This window comes from Macaca nemestrina, chromosome 12 (genome assembly GCF_043159975.1).
Source record: "Macaca nemestrina isolate mMacNem1 chromosome 12, mMacNem.hap1, whole genome shotgun sequence".
In the NCBI taxonomy this organism is placed as follows: domain Eukaryota; kingdom Metazoa; phylum Chordata; class Mammalia; order Primates; family Cercopithecidae; genus Macaca; species Macaca nemestrina.
In genome coordinates this window covers 51,756,583-51,778,135 of record NC_092136.1, presented here as the reverse complement: position 1 = coordinate 51,778,135, position 21,553 = coordinate 51,756,583, and the positions used below count along the sequence as shown (strand labels likewise).

At 40.4% G+C, this 21,553-nt stretch overlaps 1 protein-coding gene across 1 annotated transcript in view; it reads left to right on the top strand.

Moving 5' to 3' along the window:
* The window catches only part of LOC105486919 (spondin 1), a 291,726-nt gene that overhangs the window by 10,768 nt on the left and 259,405 nt on the right, over positions 1-21,553 (top strand). Inside the window, exon 2 of the mRNA XM_011750058.3 lies at positions 9,538-9,644. Within this exon, the coding sequence (XP_011748360.2) occupies positions 9,538-9,644 (107 nt within the window). The remainder of the gene's footprint in view (positions 1-9,537; positions 9,645-21,553) is intronic.

Sequence of the window (21,553 nt, the reverse complement as noted above, 5' to 3'; positions counted from 1 at the left end):
TGCATTATCTCCTTGAATCCTCATGACAAATCCACGAGATGATAATTATGATCCTTATTTCACAGAGGAGACTGATTTATTTTTTAATATATTTTATTGATTTAGCAAATGTTTTTATATACTTCCTATTACCAATGCATTAATTGTCATGATGATAACAGGAGGTACATACTATTAAATATTACTGCTGTTTTATAGGTAAGGATATGTAGACAAGGAGGGCTTGAGTAACTTGCCCAAAATTACACATGATAAATGGGAAATTTGAAATAAGTCTGTTAGCTACATCTGTTATAGAAAAAATGACCCTTACAAATTTAAGTATGCATGATCTTCAGTTTGAATGGGAGAAACTTCATCTCTGCCTGGGGATGCTGAGAGCACTGACCAAAGAAGGCCATCCAGGGGAACAGCATAATCCAACTCCACCATCCTCACCTGCTCACTTTTGGATTATCAGTCTTGCCTTCCAGTCTTCCAGGCCATCACCAGCAAATCTTTTCTTGCCTGATCCTGGCTAGGTGGCCTTAATTATTGTGCCAATTTTTTAAATAGAAATATATGAGTTGCTCCTCAGAGCTCTGGAAGTTGTTCAGAGTAGAAAGGGGAGCACTGTGACTAACTTAATGCCCCAACAGTCTTTACAACTCCATGTTATAAGTTAAGGCAGAAGCTGAAGTGCATTGTGGTTGAGATGTGTAGCATGAAGACTGGGGCATTTCAGTAACACATAGCAGGTGGTTGGCTGGGGCTGGCCATAGGATGGAGCTGGGACTCAGGATCTTCTCATTGAGGTTGGGGTTCTATTAATAATTCTGAAACCCAAGAAACAGAGTGTGGAGGAAGATGGAACTGGACAAGATCCAATGAGGGTAATAGGCATAGAAGATGAATTTGGCTAATAGTTTACTAGAGTTTTTGTTAGAAGGTTGACACACCAACATTTGAAAGACACAGAAAGCTATTTGGTAATTAGGTAGGGTAAGTGTACCCGAGGATGGAAAGAACTCTGCCCTGGGTCGGGGTTTTAGGCCACGCTCTAGTGTGAAATATCAGTCTTCATATAACTAAGGCAAGCCTTTGTTACTGATGTGGCTTTTAGGGCAAAGCTGTAATTCAATAGTTACACAGCCTCCAGTCTGATTTTTCTAAACCATAAATCTGAGTATGGAATTTCCTAGCTCAAACCCTTCAGTACTGCATCATCCCCCCACCCAGGGTGATATCCACACTTCTCATCCAGGCATTGAAGGCCTTTGATCATCTTCTCCCTGCTCATCTTCCTCACCAAGCCTTTTATCACACCCTTCCTCCCAGAATGCAACTTATGAAATACAGAATTAGTTCTGGTTTCCAGGACCAAGACTGGCCCATTACGTCTTTCTGCTTCATGGGATGCTGTTGATTCCCCTGTCCACTGGACAAACTCCTATTCCTCATTCAACTTACAACACAAATACTACCTCCCCCTTGAAGCCTCTCCGAATTCACCCAGATAGACGCAGATGTTCTCTCCTCTGCAAGCCCAGAACACATTGTTTGTACCTCCATAACACACTTTACATGTTATAAAAAATATCTGTTGATATGTATTTTTCCTCCAGATACTAGACTGTGCTCCTAGAGAGCAGAGGCCATTTCTTTGTTACTCTGTGTCTCCAGCGATGTAGCACTGAGCTAGTGTAGACCAAATGCTCAGTAAAGATAAAAGGATGAGGGAGGTTGGCATATTGTTCAAGGTAACCCATGGGAACTTTGGGAAAGGGACCAGAATAGGAATGAGAAAACTATGCATTTAAGATAAATAAAACCTTTTTTGTTCATTCATTCAACAAGTATTTATTGAGCATTTACTATGTGTAGAGTGATATGCTAGATGCTAAAGATGCAGTGGAGTTCAAGACAGAATTTGTTTCTGCATTCATGGAGAGTACAGGTTATTAGGGGAGACAAGCATTTACCAGAGAGTTTCATAAACACATACTGAACTAACATTGGGTGAGAGGTATTCCAGAAAAGTAAAGAAGTATTGTGTGGGGGTGAAAGGGGCAGGGAGGTCCTCACAGGGCACTCTATTTTGAGTGTCATGGGCTGTAGGAAGCCTTGGTTTATTATAAGGACTTACCCAAATCTCCCCATAACCTGAACTTGTAAGAATCGTCCCCAAAGCCAATTCTCTCCATTGCAATCCCCCCAGTGGTCCTTCACTGGCACCTGCTAGAGTTTTTCTTTGGAGGTTCAATCATTGTTCCTGAGGACCAGCTCTTTGAAACACATTGTTGGGTAATCAGGCTGATGAGCATCATGATCTTTTATCATAATCACCAATTTCATCATCATCTTCATCCCCAATATCACCATCACCACTCACCACCATCACCATCACCATCATAACCACTACCACCATCATTATCATCATCATCCCTTAAAATTCTTGAACACTTTACATGTTCCAGGCACTGGAATAAATATTTATTTAATTCTACATTCCTATAAGAAAGGCAATATCATCAACCTCTTTTTTAAAAATAAGGAAACAGAGAGATTAAGTAATTTACCAGAGATCACATAAGTGGTAGCTCTGGGATTCTAATCCTAAATGTTTGGTCTTAATCAGTTCCCCATATGTACTCACAAGATGGCTCTGAATGGAATTCCTTTTTTTTTTTTTTTAACCCTTCATAAGCATTTTTCTTTAATTTCTTGGATCTCTTAATAGCCTCTCAAGGGAGGCAATTGGGAGGAGTCATTAGAGAGAAGATTCTATTATTTACTGCCAAGCAGTCATTTTAGGTTATTACTGGGACTCAGAACATACTGCACATTTGTGCCTTTCAGAAGGAAGTTGTATAATGAGGTTCTCTGGAAGGATAGAGTCTCCTCTATTCCTTCAAATTATACTGTGTAACAACATCATCACCAGTGATAATTATGGATTAAAACCCCACACTGAGTTCAGCCTCCAGAGCCTCCATCTCATGTGTTATATTTAATAGGGTAGTGTACAACCTTAGTTTTCTAGAACCTACAGGAATGCAGTATTCTGGGAAGCAGAGTTTATGATTAGCCATTTAAGCACACTGCACAGATATACAAAAGTTTGGATATTTATCATTCAGAAACATTGTTTAAGAATCTTTTAATCAAAATATAACTTACATAAGGAAAAGTTTACAAATCATGGAGTGTGGTGAATTATCACATCTTGAATATACTCATGTAACCAGAACCCAGATCAAGAAACAGACCATGACTGGCTCTTCAGCAGCATCTCTTGTGCCGCCTCCATGTTGCACTCCCTCCCTTTCCTGTACATATTACTACTGTCCTGACCTCTAGCACCATGAATTACTTTGCCAGTTTTTGAGCTTTATGTAAACATATATAAATGTAATCATACCATTTGTATTCTCTTGTGCCTGTCTTCTGTCACTCGAGATTATGTTTGTGAGAATTATCCATGTTGCATGTGGCAGTATGTGTTCATTTTCATGACTATGAGGCATTTGGTTATAAGAATATGCCACAATTTATATACCCATTCTAGGGCTGATGGGCATTTGAGTATTTCCACTTGGATGCTACTACAAATAACATTACTGTTAATATTCTTTTTTTTTTTTTTTTTTTTTTTTTTGAGACGGAGTCTTGCTCTGTAGCCCGGGCTGGAGTGCAGTGGCCGGATCTCAGCTCACTGCAAGCTCCGCCTCCCGGGTTTAGGCCATTCTCCTGCCTCAGCCTCCGGAGTAGCTGGGACTACAGGCGCCTGCCACCTCGCCCGGCTAGTTTTTTTTTTTTGTATTTTTAGTAGAGACGGGGTTTCACGGTGTTAGCCAGGATGGTCTCGATCTCCTGACCTCGTGATCCGCCCGTCTCGGCCTCCCAAAGTGCTGGGATTACAGGCTTGAGCCACCGCGCCCGGCAATATTCTTATAGGTATCTTTGGTGCACATATATACACATTTTTGTTGATTTAAGATGGTATTGCTGGGTGATAGGGTAAGAGTATGTTCAGCTTCAGTAAACATTGCCAAAAAATTTAGCAGCAAAATTGCTAATTTTCACTTCCATCAACAGTGTGTGAAAGTTCTAGTTAACGTCACTGGATATTGTTAATTCTTTTAAATTTATCCAAACTGGTAGATATGCAGTACTATTTCATTGTAGATTTAATTTTTATTTCCCTGTTGACTAATGAGGTTGAGAGCCTTTGCATATGTTTATTGGCCATTGGGCACCTTCTTTTGTGAAGTATTAATTTGTGCATTTGTCTTTCTTTTTTTTCTTCTGTTGGGTTGTCTGTCTTTTTCTTATTGATCTGAAAGACTTTTTTATATATTTTGGATATATAAAGTCAGTTTCTGGTTATATGGTTGCAAATGTCTTCTTTGACACTGTGACTTACTTCTTCACTCCTAATGGTATCTTTTGATGAGCAAAAGTTTGATATCACTCCATTTATATATCTTCTTTATTGTCAGTGCTTTTTATTGCTCTATGTAAGAAATCTTTCTTACTCCAAGGTCATTCACATTTTATTTCATGCTGCCTTCTTAAAACTTTGTTTTACTTTTCACATTTAGCTCTACAATCTATGTGGAATTTACTCTGTGTATTACGTGAGTTAAGGGCCAAGATTTACCATTTTCTACACGGTCATTCAGTTGTCCTAACACAACTTACTGAAAAGATTATCTTTTCTCCATTGCTCTGATGTATTAGGCTGGTGCAAAAGTAATTGTGGTTTTTGCCATGGCAAAACCATTAATGGCCAAAACTGCAATTACTTTTGCACCAACTTAATATGTCCTTTGTCATAAATCAAGCTTCTCTATATTTGTGGAACTTTCCTGGACCCTAAATTGGTCAACTGGCCCATTTTTCTTACTTTGCTATAGTCCACTGGCTTAGTTTCTGTAGCTGCATAAGTCTTGATATCTGGAAGTATAAGCCCTTCAATTTTGTACTTCTTTCATTAAGATTGTCTTGGACAATCTTGGCCCTTTGAATTTCCATATAAATTTTAGGACCAGCTTGTCAATATCACAACGAGCATACTGGGATTTAAATTTAGATTGATGAAACCGGTAGATCAATTTGAGGATCATTGACATCTTTACAATACTGGGCCAACCAGTCTATGAACACTCAAGTAAATTTAATTGCACATCAACTCTGCACTGGTCACTGTGCTGAGCTCAGAAGGGTTCTTACCCTTGAAGGTCTTACAAATGTGAAAACAAACACATAAACACAAAATATAATCTAATTTGATACTCTTTTCACTGATAATAATGAGTTCATATTTACTAAGGACTTTACATATATTACTTCATTTATACCTTGCACTGATACTTTGAAGTAAGTGCTGTTACTATGCCCATTATGTAGGTATTTTTCATTCCAGTAGGGTCCAAGAGAAAGAGCACCCAAGTCTTTCTGGGGAAATCAGAGGAAACATCACACAAAGGGTGGAGATTTGGCTGATTTCTGAAGTTTGCCAGGAATGGAGTAGCTTGACCATTCAAAGGTATATGAGTAGCATGTGAAAAAATACAATAGGGCGACATGACATGGATTTTGGGAAACTTCTAGAGAGTGAATCCAACGACTGAAATGTAGTATGGCAGGGGAATGGGAGCATGGTTAGTGAAGCTGGAGAGGCAGAGCCTGAGGGCTTCGTGGTCTGTGGAGTTTGAGCTTTTTCCTGAAGGCAGTGGCTGTGGAGCAGGGATTATCTGTCTTGCATTGGGTTCCCTGGAGGCTGACTGTATTCATTTCCTAGGACTGCTGTACAAATTACCATAAATTGGTGACTTGAAACAACATAAATTTATTCTCTCATATTTCTGGAGGGTAGACATCTGAAATCAAGGTGTCTGGTGTTTGCTTCTGGAGGGCTCTGGGAGAAAGTTGGTTCCATGCCTCTCACCTAGCTTCTGGTAGTTGTCAACAGGCCTTAGCTTTCTGCGGCTTGTAAATACATGGCTCTAATATCTGCCTCTGTCATCTTGTGGCATTCTTCCCTGTGTGTCTCTGTGTCTTTTCTTATAGGGACATAAGTCATATGGGATTTAGGACCCACCCAAATCCACCATTACCTCATCTTAACAAACTGCATCTGCAAAGACCCTATTTCCAAATGAGGTCACATTCCCAAGTATGGGTTAGAACTTCAACATATCTTAAATCATAACACAAGCCTCAGATGAGGATTTAGATGTAAGTGATTCTTTTAAGGAAGTGCTCCCAGGGGAAACTAGTAAGAGAGTGGGGGAAGCAGGATAGCAATTGGGAAGGTGTCCTGCCAGCCTGTGATCCCACGCATGGTCCCTTCAGTTTCCACCAGATCCTGCGGGGCCATTTTGGAGTGTAAAGTGCCTCTAAGAATTGTACTCACCTGATGCAAGGCAGCTGGATCTTTCATCTTGGGCAGAGTAGGCGCTGGTAACCTGAGGACCAGGGACACAACTTAAGAGCCACAGGTGCTGGCCATGGGAAGCAGAAATATATTAGTGCCAGGGTCACATTAAAATGGCAAAAAGGCATTTGAAGAAATCTGGATGGAATATCCTTACTATTTGTTGCTTTGTCCTCTGTTCCCCTTCCTCCAGAATTGTGTATAATGGCCTTGAAGACCACCCACCCTCACCCTAGAGAGTCCAAGACTGCTTTTTGGTTGTCTGTCTGTCCTTCAGAGATTCCCAGCTCTGTCCCCTGACAGCATAACCACCGTTTTTTTTGCTTGACACTGAGCACCACACTTTTCTTACTCTTCTTTGCTTTATTGTGCTTTTTTCCCCTCCATTCCTTCTTTTCTTTTCTTTTTTTTTTGTGATAGAGTCACGCTCTGTCGCCCAGGCTGGAGTGCAGTGGTGCAGTCTCGGCTCACTGCAACCTCCGCCTCCGAGGTTCCAGCAATTCTCCTGCCTCAGCCTCATGAGTAGCTGGGATTGCAGGCGTGTGCCACCACGCCTGGCTAATTTTTTGTATTTTTAGTAGAGATGGGGTTTCACCATGTTGGCCAGGCTGGTCTTGAACTCCTGGCCTCAAGTGATCCACTCACCTCAGCCTCCCAGAGTGCTGGGATTACAGGTGTGAGCTGCTGTGCCCAGCCCCTTCTTTTTTTCTATCTGATCTTTTGTAGACATCAGTAGCTCCTTTACTTTTGTAGGATGAACCGGCCAATCACAGCATGTTATTTACCTTCTTTATGTCTTAGAGTTCTTTGCTGTGTCATTCTGTTGGTGGCTCAGGGCCAGCCACTACATTATCCAAGATAGTGGTTTTATTTGTTGGAGCTTTAGGGCACTTCATTTTCGGGGCTAAAACTAGTTTAAGGAATTTGGAAGACTAAATGCTCCTCTTCGATAGGAGGCTGCATATCATATTCACAAATATTATATGTCAAATGAATTGATTTTTTAAAGTTTAAAAACTTACTAATCAGACAATATTTGTGGAAGATCTGTAACATGATGAATATATTGTGAAGCCATGGGTAGAGTGTTAAACTGGGGAGAGTGGGCCTTCAATTCTGACCCTAAGTTGCCACTGGATGATTTTATGATCTTAGGTGTGTCTGTTGACCTTTCTATGTTTTACTTTCCTATCCATGAAATTGGAGGGCTGAATTAGAAGATACTTGAGATCACTTGAAGTTCTAATAGTCTGTAATTCCATATCTAATGTCCAGAATCTTAGCACTTTTATGCAGGCCGTAAAGTAATTTAAATACCAATTTACATCAATTTAAAGAAACCTGAATTGAATGTCTATTAGATGCCAGGCTCTGTGCCAGGTTCTGGGGATAAAAAGAGAATGAAAACCCAGCCCCTCTCCTGTATTAGCACAGTCCAGTGGAGAAGGTGAACCAACAAAGAATTGCAATTTAGTACAAAAAAATACTGCAATAAAAGATTTCCATCTCAGGAGACTGGGGGTCCAATGGGAGGGAGGACCGCCATTGCCTTGTTGAGAAGGCCCTTGAGCTAGATTTTTTTTTTTTTTTTTTTTTTTTGAGACAGAGTCTCACTCTGTCACCCAGGCTGGAGTGTAGTGGCGTAATCACGGCTCACTGCAAACTCCACCTCCTGGGTTCATGCCATTCTCCTGCCTCAGCCTCCCAAGTAGCTGGGACTACAGGGGCCCACCACTTCGCCCGGCTAATTTTTTGTATTTTTAGGAGAGATGGAGGTTTCACTGTGTTAGCCAGGATGGTCTCGAACTCATGACCTTGTGATCTGCCCACCTCAGCCTCCCAAAGTGCTGGGATTACAGACGTGAGCCACCGTGCCTGGCCGAGCTAGATTTTAATGGAAAAATCGTTCCCTGGGTAGATGTAGGAAGGAAGAGTATAACAGACATAATTCCAGCTGCTGTAACAGGTGACTCTCCACTACGTAAGTTTATTTCCAGCTCATGCAAAGTATAGTATGGATGTTTCTGGCCAGTAGGTGATTTTCCATGGGTTTGTTTAAAATCCCAGTTTCCTTCCCTCTTGTGGTTCCATGGCCCTTCTGGGACATCAGAGTCTTCTGCTGGACCCTGAATTAAGCAGGCAGAGGCAAGAGAGTGAGAGTGCAGGGTCGTGTGGAAAGTTTGTACAGGTCAGGCTTGGAAGTAGAGTATGGCAGTACTCCCTTATCCGAGGTTTTGCTTTCTGTGGTTTCAGTTACCTGCAGTAAACTGTGGTCCAAAACTATTAACTGGAAAATTCCAAAAATAAACAATTCATACGTTTTACATTGCATGCTGTTTTGAGTGTTGTTATAATGATTGTGTCTTATTAGTTATTGTTGATCTCCTACTGTGCCTAATTTATAAATTAAACTTTATCATAGATACACATGTATGTATGTATGTATGTATGTATGTATGTATATATAGGAAAACCATCGTAAGCATAGGGTTTGGTACTATCCATTATTTCAGGCATCCACTTGGGGTCTTGGCATGTGTCTTGGCCTTATCTGCAGGGGGCTACTGTATATCATGTCTGTCCATCACTTCCACTGGCAGAACTTGGTTATAAAGCTGACTTAACTGCGAAGGAGGCTGGGAAATGTGGTGTAGCTGAGTTTCCACAAAAAAAAAAACGAAATACGTTTTGAAGAACACACAGCAGCCTCTGCCACAAAGGTCATCCTACAGGACTTTGTGCTGTGAAGAACTAGTTTTCTCTTGGGCCAGTCTAATGGAAGTGTAATGTTAGACAATTGTCAAGATTGAGTTTCTGACCAGGGACTATCTTTATCAAATTGTGGTTATTGGGAGAGAGCTCACCACATCCCTGGTTGATGCAAGAATCTCCAAGTAAGATAGCAGCTCAGATATTTAACAGGTTCTGAAATGTAAGAGGGAGCTGGGTGAAGAGGTTAAGAGTTCTCAAATCAATGCATGAAGGCCTCACCACTGTCCACGGCCTCTGTAACCCACAGGTCTGGGATATTGATGGAGAACTCAGGTCTATCCCATTTGACAAATAGACAATAATTGATTCTTATACTTAAAACCTGCTTTCTTTTCTCTCTGCAGTAACACTTTCAGCTGCTCCTCCCTCCTACTTCAGAGGATTCACATTAATTGCCCTCAAAGAGAACAGAGAGGGTGATAAGGAAGAAGACCATGCCGGGACCTTCCAGGTAAGACCCTGCCTGGGCTTATTCAGTGGCCGTCCCTGCCCTGGGAGGTAGAGGCTGGAGAGGTACAAGTGTCTCAGGTGGCTTCCCATGCAGTCCCTTGACCTTTGGCCAGCTGGGCCAGGTCCATTTGAAAGGGTCATCATGGAGCAAGCAGCAAATGCCGCACACCTATCTGAGCAAGGTTGGCCACTAGGCAGGCCTTGCTTTGTCTCAGCAGATCACAGGGCTCTTCTCTGGGCCCACAATATCCTTCAGCAGCCAAGCGTGGGGAGAGCACTTGGAGCCCTGGCTAGGCCTGGCTGTTTCGCCTGCACAGGCATTTCGTGATTGACTGGTTAATTCTCAAGTCTAAACGGAACAAGAGCTCGGGACCGCCAAGTTGGAGGGAGTTCAAAGCACAGGAGGAAGACTATTAAGGGAATGTAGAGATTGATTTATGGGGGAAGATTAAAAAGAATTAAACATGCTTTGCTTGGCCAAATGAACAGGGCTGAGTTTAAGAGGTGGTAATGGTCTTTAAATGTCAGTCCTCACAGAACACGTTCCTCAAGGGGAGGCTTACATTTGACTCTGCGTGAAAGGGCACAGTAAGACAAAAGTGGGGCAAGAAAAGAAAGGGAATCGCACAGACAAGGACCCCGACAGTGCGTCATATTTCACTGTGGAATATTCTTCCAAGGAAAGTGGTAGGAACGTCATCCCCTTTCAGAGGTTTAGAAAAGAGCCAGCAAGTTGTCAGAACACATCCCAGAAGACTGGAGGGATCCGAGGAGGAGGCCTGGCCAAATTTGCTGTAATTAATTCTCGTCTCAGATTTCCATTGTTCTGGAATTCATTTTTATCTTGCATTTGCAAACTAAGAAGAAAAAAACTCAAAAGGAATACTTATACCCATAGCTGGCTGCTGGCGACTCTGGTACAATTTGTGGGCTCCGTGGAGGACCCTGACGCAAATACCTCCCTTATCCAAAGACATCTTTCAATCCTTGTGGCCAGGTTGTGATTTTTAATCCTGTGATTTAAATTATTTTTCTGCTCTCTGGGATTCTAGGTTTTGGGCCTAGTGAGATTTAATTCCACACTCACTGTAATGTCCTTCTATGGCAAGGAACCTCTTGGCATGTATCTGCAAGGGTGACCCAATAATAATACTAGCAACAGCCAATATTTGTTGGGTACATACCATATGCCAGACACTATGCTAAGTGCTTTACTTAATCTTAGTTTATCCTGTCTTTGTTTAATTAGTTTATCTTTGTTTAATTCTCAAAACAACCCTAGTACATATGAACTATTATCCCCATTGTTGGTCCAGGAAATTGAAACTAGAGAGATTAAATCACTTGCCTTAGCTTGTTTAGTGCTTGTTTTAGTCCATTTTGTGTTTCTATAACAAAACACCTGACACTAAGTAATTTATAAACAACAGAAGTTTATTTCGCTCACTTGACATGAGACTGGGAAGTCTCACATCAAGGTGCCTACATCTTATGAGGGCCTTTTTCCTGCATTATCCCATGGGGAAAGGCAGAAGGGTAAGAGAAGGTGAGAGCAAGAGGGGGCCGAACTCACCTTTATAACAAATCCACTCTCAAGATAACTAACCCACTCCCGTGATAACCACAATCCATTCACAAAGGTAGAGTCATCACGACTTCACCTCTTATTAGACCCTACCTCTCAACACTGTTGCACTGGGGATTAAGTTTCCAACACATAAGCTTTGGGGGACACGTTCAAACCATAGCAGCACTGTTCTGGCTAAATTCAGTAAGTCGATAGTCCTCTCTGGCTCACAGTTGTTTCTGCTCAGCTTAATCCTTGTTCTTGCAACTGATTGGTGAATACAGGGCCCTGCTCATAGTGGGCAGTGCATAAATATTTGCTCGATGAGTGGATGAACATTTGACTCTTTCTGCTAGTGTCCATACCTCAGTCCTATTTGGGACTGTTGTAGAACTCCTATCTCTGTATGCATCCTCCCTTCTTCCTCCTCTTGGAGCTTCAGACATCCTCTCTTGTTACACAACAGTGCTTCTCAGAATGCAGTCTCAGGACCAGCAGCATCAGCAACACCTGGGAACTTCTTAGAAATGCAAAATCTCAAGCCCATCCAGACTTGCTGAATCAGAAACTCTGAGGGTGGGGCCCCCACAACCTGTGTTTTAACAAGCCTTCAGGGTGAATCTGGTGCATGCTTAGATTTGGGACCCATTATTCTAATGAGACATAGACCAGCCCATCTAATGGGACGTCCTCCATCATCATGTCAACACATCTGTCTGTTCCTATCTATCACTGTTTCCATCAGCCCTAAGAGGGATCAAAGTGGGATAAGAATATGAAAATGCCTAGCATATGATAATGACAATAGGTAACACTTAAAAAGTGCTTGTGTGCCAGATACTGTTCTGAGTGGTTTATATTTGTTTACTGAGTTTATCCTCAGAGTGACATGATGAGGTAAGCATTATTATCCTATATTCCACAGAAGAGAAACTTGTGGCAAAGAACAATTAAGTAACTTTCCTAAGATACCCAGCTCTAAGTGATAAATCTGGGGTTCAAACTCCGGCAGTCTGTCCCTGGGTACCTGCCTGTGACCACTGTGTATGCCATCTCTCAATATATACCTGTCAAATGAAAAAATAAGGGCCCACTATGACTTTTATGACCGTCTCTGTGCCAGGTGCTTTTTATGTTAGCTTTTTTTCCCCCTTAATTCTTGTAGCAACCTTGTGTGGTCAGTATTGTTATCTTCACTTTTCAGATGATGAAACTGAGTCCCCAAGGAGTTCAGTAAGTTCACCAAGACAGTCCAGCATCACAAAGGTCAAAACATTGTGCCAGTTTCTTATTTCTCAAACATTATCTCCTCATCCCTGCCCTACCCTTGTGCCATCAAAATGCACACTCCACTTGGGTTCCAATTATCTCAGAGATTTGGGGGAAGGAATCATAGCCCATGCCCCTCATCTTACCTCTCCTGCTCCTATGATATGTGGCCCCCATGCTGTCCCTTCCAAATCTATCATGAAAGTATTTTATCTGTGTACCAAAGCTGTTATCTTTGGAGTCATTGATTTATTCAGCAGCATTCGTTGAGTGCCTACTGGGTGCTAGGCACTGGGGATAGGGTGGTGAAGAAAACAGAGGTAGTCCTCATGAAGTCTAAAGAGGCTTCCTTGTCATCATCCCATAAACTGACCTCTGCTGCTGAAAGATGTGGCAGAAAGTCAACAAGTCATCCACTGAAACATAAGCAAACTATATATAGAGAGAGTTATATATATAGTTTATATATATTTATAGTGATTTAACAAATAGACACAGCTTTTGTTTAACACCTTTACTGCAAATATGATGACTTTGAGGGCTTAACAACCACAAAATTCTAATACTCATTCATCGATACATAATATTTAACATATTTGTTGGATACGTGTGATATTGTTATATATATAGAATGTGTAATGATCAAGTCAAATATTTGAGGTATCCCATCACTTTGAATATTTATCATTTCTATGTGTTAAGAACAATTCAAATCCTCTCTTCTTGCTACTTTGAAATACACAATATATTGTTGTTAACTATAGTCACTCTGAATATCCTTTTCTTTTTTTAAGTTCTGGGTTACATGTGCAGAACGTGCAGTTTTGCTACATAGGTATACATGTGCCATGGTGATTTGCTGCACCCATAAACCCGTCACCTACATTAGGTATTTCTCCTAATGTTATTCCTCCCCTAATCCCCCACCCCCCGACAGGCCCTGGTGTGTGATGTTCCCCTCCCTATGTCCATATGTTCTCATTGTTCAACTCTCACTTATAGTGCGAACATGCGGTGTTTGGTTTACTGTTCTTGTGATAGTTTGCTGAGAATGATGGTTTCCCCCCGACTTATGGCTGCATAGTATTCCATGGTGTATATGTGCCACATTTTCTTTTTCCAGTCTATTATTGATGGACATTTGGGTTGGTTCCAAGTCTTTGCTATTGTGAATAGTGCCACAGTAAATATATGTGTGTATGTGACTTTAGAGTAGAATGATTTATAATCCTTTGGATGTATACCCAGTAACGGGATCACTGGGTCAAATGGTATTTCCAGTTCTAGATCCTTGAGGAATCACCACACTGTCTTCCACAATAGTTGAACTATTTTACCATCTCACCAACAGTGTAAAAGCGTTCCTATTTCTCTACATCCTCTCCAGCATCTGTTGTTTCCTGACTTTTTAATGATTGCCATTCTAACTGGTGTGAGATGGTATCTCATTGTGGTTTTGATTTGCATTTCTCTAATGACCAGTGATGTTCAGCATTTTTTTCATGTGTCTGTTGGCTGCATAAATGTCTTCTTTTGAGAAGTGTCTGTTCCTATCCTTTGCCCACTTTTTGATGGGGTTGTTTGTTTTTTTCTTGTAAATTTGTTTATGTTCTTTGTAGATTCCGGATATAAGCCCTTTGTCAGATGGATAGATTGCAAAAATTTTTTCCCATTCTGTAGGTTACCTGTTTACTCTGATGATAGTTTCTTTTGCTGTGCAGAAGCTCTTTAGTTTAGTGAGATCCCATTTGTCAATTTTGACTTTTGTTGCCATTGCTTTTGGTGTTTTAGACAATGAAGTCTTTGCCCATGCCTATGTCCTGAATGGTATTGCTCAGGTTTTCTTCTAGGATCTTTATGGTCCTAGGTCTTACATTTAAGTTTCTGATCCATACTGAGCTGATTTTTGTATAAGGTGTAAGGAAGAGGTCCAGTTTCAGTTTTCTGCATAGAGCTAGCCAGTTTTCCCAACAACATTTATTAAATAGGGAATCTTTTCCCCATTGCTTGTTTGTGTCAGGTTTGTCAAAGATCAGATGGTGGTAGATATGTGGTGTTATTTCCAAAGCCTCTATTCTGTTGCATTGGTCTATATATCTGTTTTGGTACCAGTATCATGCTGTTTTGGTACCAGTATCATGCTGTTTTGGTTACGGTAGCCTTGTAGTATAGTTTGAAGTCAGGTAGCATGATGCCTCCAGCTTTGTTCTCCTTGCCCAGGATTGTCTTGGCTATTGCGGGCCCTATTTTGGTTCCATATGAAGTTTAAAGTAGTTTTTTCCAATTCTGTGAACAAAGTCAGTGGTAGCTTGATGGGGATAGCATTGAATCTATAAATTACTTTGGGCAGTATGGCCATTTTCATGTTATTGATTCTTCCTATCCATGAGCATGGAATGTTTTTCCATTTGTTTGTGTCCTCTCTTTTGTCCTTGAACAGTAGTTTGTTGTTCTTGAAGAGGTCCTTCACATCCCTTATAAGTTCTATTCCTAGGTATTTTATTCTCTTACTAGTAATTGTGAATGGGAGTTCACTCATGATTTGGCATTCTGTTACTGGTGTATAGGAATGCTTGTGATTTTTACACATTGATTTTGTATCCTGAGACTTTGCTGAAGTTGCTTATCAGTTTAAGGAGATTTTTGGCTGAGACAATGGGGTTTTATAAATACACAGTCATGTCATCTGCAAACAGAGACAATTTGACTTCCTCTCTTCCTATTTGAATACCCTTTATTTCTTTCTCTTTTCTGATTGCCCTGACCAGAACTTCCAATACTATGTTGAATAGGCGTGGAGAGAGAAAGCATCCTTGTCCTGTGCCAGTTTTCAAAGGGAATGCTTCCAGTTTTTGCCCATTTAGTATGATATTGGCTGTGGGTTTGTCATAAATAGCTCCTATTATTTTGAGATATGTTCCATCAGTACCTAGTTTATTGAGAGTTTTTAGCATGAAGGGATGTTGAATTTTATTGAAGGTCTTTTCTGTATCTATTGAGATAATCTTGTGTTTTTTGTCATTGGTTCTGTTTATGTGATGGATTATATTTATTGATTTGCATATGTTGAACCAGCCTTGCATCCCAGGTATGAAGCTGACTTGATCATAGTGGATAAGCTTTTAGATGTGCTGCTGGGTTTGGTTTGCCAGTATTTTATTAAGGATTTTCGCATCAATGTTCATCAGAGATGTTGGCCTGAAATGTTCTTTTTCTGTTGTGTCTCTGTCAGGTTTTGGTATCAGGATGATTCTGGCCACATAAAATGAGTTAGGGAGGATTCCTTCTTTTTCTATTGTTTGGAATAGTTTCAGAAGGAAAGGTACCAGCTCCTCTTTGTACCTCTGGTAGAATTCAGCTGTAAATCCGTCTGGTCCTGAACTTTTTTTGGTTGGTAGGCTATTACTGCCTCAATTTCAGAACTTGTTATTGGTTTATTCAGGGATTCAGCTTCCTCCTGGTTTAGACTTGGGAGGGTTTATGTGTCCAGGAATTTATCCATTTCTTCTAGATTTTCTAGCTTATTTGCATAGAGGTGTTTATAGTGTTCTCTGATGATAGGTTGTATTTCTGTGGGATCAGTAGTGATTTCCCCTATATCATTTTTTATTGCGTCTATTTGATTCTACTCTCTTTTCTTTACTAGTCTGGCTAGTAGTCTATCTATTTTGTTGATCTTTTCAAAAAAAACAGCTTCTGGATTCGTTGATTTTTTAAAAAATTTTTTTAATTTTAAATTTTTTTATTTTTTTTATTATACTTTAAGTTCTAGGGTACATGTGCACAACGTGCAGGTTTGTTATATATGTATACTTGTGCCATGTTGGTGTGCTGCACCCATCAACTCATCAGCACCCATCAACTCGTCATTTACATCAGGAATAACTCCCAATGCCATCCTTTCCCCCCCACCCCGCCATAATAGGCCCCGGTGTGTGATGTTCCCCTTCCAGAGTCCAAGTGATCTCATTGTTCAATTCCCACCTATGAGTAAGAACATATGGTGTTTGGTTTTCTGTTCTTGCGATAGTTTGCTGAGAATGATGGTTTCCAGCTGCATCCATGTCCCTACAAAGGACACGAACTCATCCTTTTTTATGGCTGCATAGTATTCCATGGTGTATATGTGCCACATGTTCTTAATCCAGTCTGTCACTGATGGACATTTGGGTTGATTCCAAGTCTTTGCTATTGTGAATAGTGCTACAATAAACATACGTGTGCATGTGTCTTTATAGCAGCATGATTTATAATCCTTTGGGTATATACCCAGTAATGGCATGGCTGGGTCATATGGTATTTCTAGTTCTAGATCCTTGAGGAATCGCCATACTGTTTTCCACAATGGTTGAATCAGTTTACAATCCCACCAACAGTGTAAAAGTGTTCCTATTTCTCCACATCCTCTCCAGCACCTGCTGTTTCCTGATTTTTTAATGATTGCCATTCTAACTGGTGTGAGATGGTATCTCATTGTGGTTTTGATTTGCATTTCTCTGATGGCCAGTGATGATGAACATTTTTTCATGTGCCTGTTGGCTGTATGAATGTCTTTTGAGAAATGTCTATTCATATCCTTTGCCCACTTTTTGATGCGGTTGTTTGTTTTTTCTCATAAATTTGTTTGAGTTCTTTGTAGGTTCTGGATATTAGCCCTTTGTCAGATGAGTAGATTGCAAAAATTTTCTCCCATTCTGTAGGTTGCCTGTTCACTCTGATGGTAGTTTCTTTTGCTGTTCAGAAGCTCTTTAGTTTAATTAGATCCCACTTGTCAATTATGGCTTTTGTTGCCAGTGCTTTTGGTGTTTTAGACATGAAGTCCTTGCCCATGCCTATGTCCTGAATGGTATTACCTAGGTTTTCTTCTAGGGTTTTAATGTTTTTAGGTGTAACATTTAAGGCTCTAATCCATCTTGAATTAATTTTCGTATAAGGAGTAAGGAAAGGATCCAGTTTCAGCTTTCTACTTATGGCTAGCCAATTATCCCAGCACCATTTATTAAATAGGGAATCCTTTCCCCATTTCTTGTTTTTCTCAGGTTTGTCAAAGATCAGATGGTTGTAGATGTGTGGTATTATTTCTGAGGGCTCTGTTCTGTTCCATTGGTCTATATCTCTGTTTTGGTACCAGTACCATGCTGTTTTGGTTACTGTAGCCTTGTAGTACAGTTTGAAGTCAGGTAGTGTGATGCCTCCAGCTTTGTTCTTTTGATTTAGGATTGTCTTGTCAATGCGGGATCTTTTTTGGTTCCATATGAATTTTAAAGCAGTTTTTTCCAATTCTGTGAAGAAAGTCATTGGTAGCTTAATGGGGATGGCATTGAATCTATAGATTACCTTGGGCAGTATGGTCATTTTCACGATATTGATTCTTCCTATCCATGAGCATGGTATGTTCTTCCATTTGTTTGTGTCCTCTTTTATTTCACTGAGCAGCGGTTTGTAGTTATCCTTGAAAAGGTCCTTTATATCCCTTGTGAGTTGGATTCATAGGTATTTTATTCTCTTTGAAGCAATTGTGAATGGAAGTTCATTCATGATTTGGCTCTCTGTTTGTTACTGGTGTATAAGAATGCTTGTGATTTTTGCACATTGATTTTGTCCTGAGACTTTCCTGAAGTTGCTTATCAGCTTAAGGAGATTTTGGGTGAGATGATGGGGTTTTCTAAATATACAATCATGTCATCTACAAACAGGGAAAATTTGACTTCTTCTTTTCCTAACTGAATACCCTTGATTTCTTTCTCTTGCCTGATTGCCCTGGCCAGAACTTTCAACACTATGCTGAATAGGAGTGGTGAGAGAGGGCATTCCTGTCTTGTGCCAGTTTTCAAAAGGAATGCTTCCAGTTTTTGCTCATTCAGTATGATATTGGCTGTGGGTTTGTCATAAATAGTTCTTATTATTTTGAGATACGTTCCATCAATACCAAATTTATTGAGAGTTTTTAGCATGAAGGACTGTTGAATTTTGTCAAAGGCCTTTTCTGCATCTGTTGAGATAACCGTGTGGTTTTTGTTTTTGGTTCTGTTTACATGCTGGATTACGTTTATTGATTTGTGTATATTGAACCAGCCTTGCATCCCAGGGATGAAACCCACTTGGTCATAGTGGATAAGCTTTTTGATGTGCTGCTGGATTCGGTTTGCCAGTATTTTATTGAGGATTTTTGCATCAATGTTCATCAGGGATATTGGTGTAAAATTCTCTTTTTTTTGTTGTGTCTCTGCCAGGCTTTGGTATCAGGATGATGTTGGCCTCATAAAATGAGTTAGGGAGGATTCCCTCTTTATCTATTGATTGGAATACTTTCAGAAGGAATGGTACCAGCTTCTCCTTGTACCTCTGGTAGAACTCGGTTGTGAATGGATCTGGTCCTGTACTTTTTTTGGTTGGTAGGCTATTAATTATTGCCTCAATTTCAGAGCCTGCTATTGGTCTATTCAGGGATTCAACTTCTTCCTGGTTTAGTCTTGGGAGAGTGTAAATTTCCAGGAAATTATCCATTTCTTCCAGGTTTTCTAGTTTATTTGCATAGAGGTGTTTATGTATTCTCTGATGGTAGTTTGTATTTCTGTGGGGTCGGTGGTGTTATCCCCATTATCATTTTTTATTGCATCTATTTGATTCTTCTCTCTTTTCTTCTTTATTGGTCTTGCTAGTGGTCTATCAATTTTATTGATCTTTTCAAAAAACCAGCTCCTGGATTCATTGATTTTTTGGAGGGTTTTTTATGTCTCTATCTCCTTCAGTTCTGCTCTGATCTTAGTTATTTCTTGCCTTCTGCTAGCTTTTGAATGTGTTTGCTCTTGCTTCTCTAGTTCTTTTAATTGTGATGTTAGGGTGTCAATTTTAGATCTTTCCTGCTTTCTCTTGTGGGCATTTAGTGCTAGAAATTTCCCTCTACACACTGCTTTAAATGTGTCCCAGAGATTCTGGTATGTTGTATCTTTGTTCTCATTGGTTTCAAAGAACATCTTTATTTCTGCCTTCATTTCATTATGTACCCAGCAGTCATTCAGGAGCAGGTTGTTCAGTTTCCATGTAGTTGAGCAGTTTTGATAGATTTTCTTAGTCCTGTGTTCTAGTTTGATTGCACTGTGGTCTGAGAGACAGTGTGTTATAATTTCTGTTCTTTTACCTTTGCTGAGGAGTGCTTTACTTCCAACTATGTGGTCAATTTTGGAATAAGTGTGATGTGGTGCTGAGAAGAATGTATATTCTGTTGATTTGGGGTGGAGAGTTCTGTAGATGTCTATTAGGTCCACTTGGTGCAAAGTTGAGTTCAATTCCTGGATATCCTTGTTAACTTTCTGTCTCGTTGATCTGTCTAATGTTGACAGCGGGGTGCTGAAGTCTCCCATTATTATTGTATGGGAGTCTAAGTCTCTTTATAAGTATCTAAGGACTTGCTTTATGAATCTGGGTGCTGCTGTATTGGGTGCATATATATTTAGGATAGTTAGCTCTTCCTGTTGAATTGATCCCTTTACCATTATGTAATGGTCTTCTTTGTCTCTTGATCTTTGATGGTTTAAAGTCTGTTTTATCAGAGACTAGGATTGCAACCCCTGCTCTTTTTTGTCCTCCATTTGCTTGGTAGATCTTCCTCCATCCCTTTATTTTGAGCCTATGTGTGTCTCTGCATGTGAGATGGGTCTCCTGAATACAGCACTCTGATGGGTCTTGACACTTTATCCAATTTGCCGGGCTGTGTCTTTTAATTGGACCATTTAGTCCATTTACATTTAAGGTTAATATTGTTATGGGTGAACTTCATCCTGTCATTGTGATATTAGCTAGTTATTTTGCTCGTTAGTTGATGCAGTTTCTTCCTACCATCGATGGTCTTTACATTTTGGCATGTTTTTGCAATGGCTGGTACTGGTTTTTCCTTTCCATGTTTAGTGCTTCCTTCAGGATCTCTTGTAGGGCAGGCCTGGTGGTGACAAAATCTCTAAGCCTTTGCTTGTCTCTAAAGGATTTTATTTCTCCTTCACTGATGAAACTTAGTTTGGCAGGATATGAAATTCTGGGTTGAAAATTCTTTTCTTTAAGAATGTTGAATATTGGCCCCCACTCTCCTCTCGCTTGTAGAGTTTCTGCCAAGAGATCTGCTGTTAGTCTGATGGGCTTCCCTTTGTGGGTAACCCGACCTTTCTCTCTGGCTGCCCTTAACATTTTTCCCTTCATTTCAACTTTGGTGAATCTGACAATTATGTGTCTTGGAGTTGCTCTTCTCGAGGAGTATCTTTGTGGCATTCTCTGTATTTCCTGAATTTGAATGTTGGCCTGCCTTACTAGGTTGGGGAAGTTCTCCTGGATGATATCCTGAAGAGTGTTTTCCAACTTGGTTCCATGTTCCCCCTCACTTTCAGGCACATCAGTCAGACGTAGATTTGGCCTTTTCACATAATCCCATATTTCTTGGAGGCTTTGTTCATTTCTTTTACCTTTTTTTTCTCTAGACTTCTGTTCTCACTTCATTTCATTCATTTGATCTTCAATCGTTGATACTCTTTCTTCCAGTTGATCGAGTCGGTTACTGAAGCTTGTGCATTTGTCATGTATTTCTTGTGTCATGGTTTTTATCTCTGTCAGTTCGTTTATGGCCTTCTCTGCTTTGATTTTTCTAGTTATCCATTCTTCCTTTCTTTTTTCAAGATTTTTAGTTTCTTTGCGCTGGTTACGTAGTTCCTCCTTTAGCTCTGAGAAGTTTGATCGACTGAAGCCTTCTTCTCTCAACTCGTCAAAGTCATTCTCTGTCCAGCTTTGATCCGTTGCTGGTGATGAGCTGCGTTCCTTTGGAGGGGGAGACGCGCTCTGATTTTTTGAACTTTTTGAATTTCCAGCTTTTCTGCCCTGCTTTTTCCCCATCTTTGTGGTTTTATCTGCCTTTGGTCTTTGATGCTGGTCATGTACTGATGGGGTTTTGGTGTGGGTGTCCTTTCTGTTTATTAGTTTTCCTTCTAACAGTCAGGACCCTCAGCTGTAGGTGTGTTGGAGATTGCTTGAGGTCTACTCCAGACCCTGTTTGCCTGGGTATCAGCAGCGGAGGCTGCAGAAGATATAAT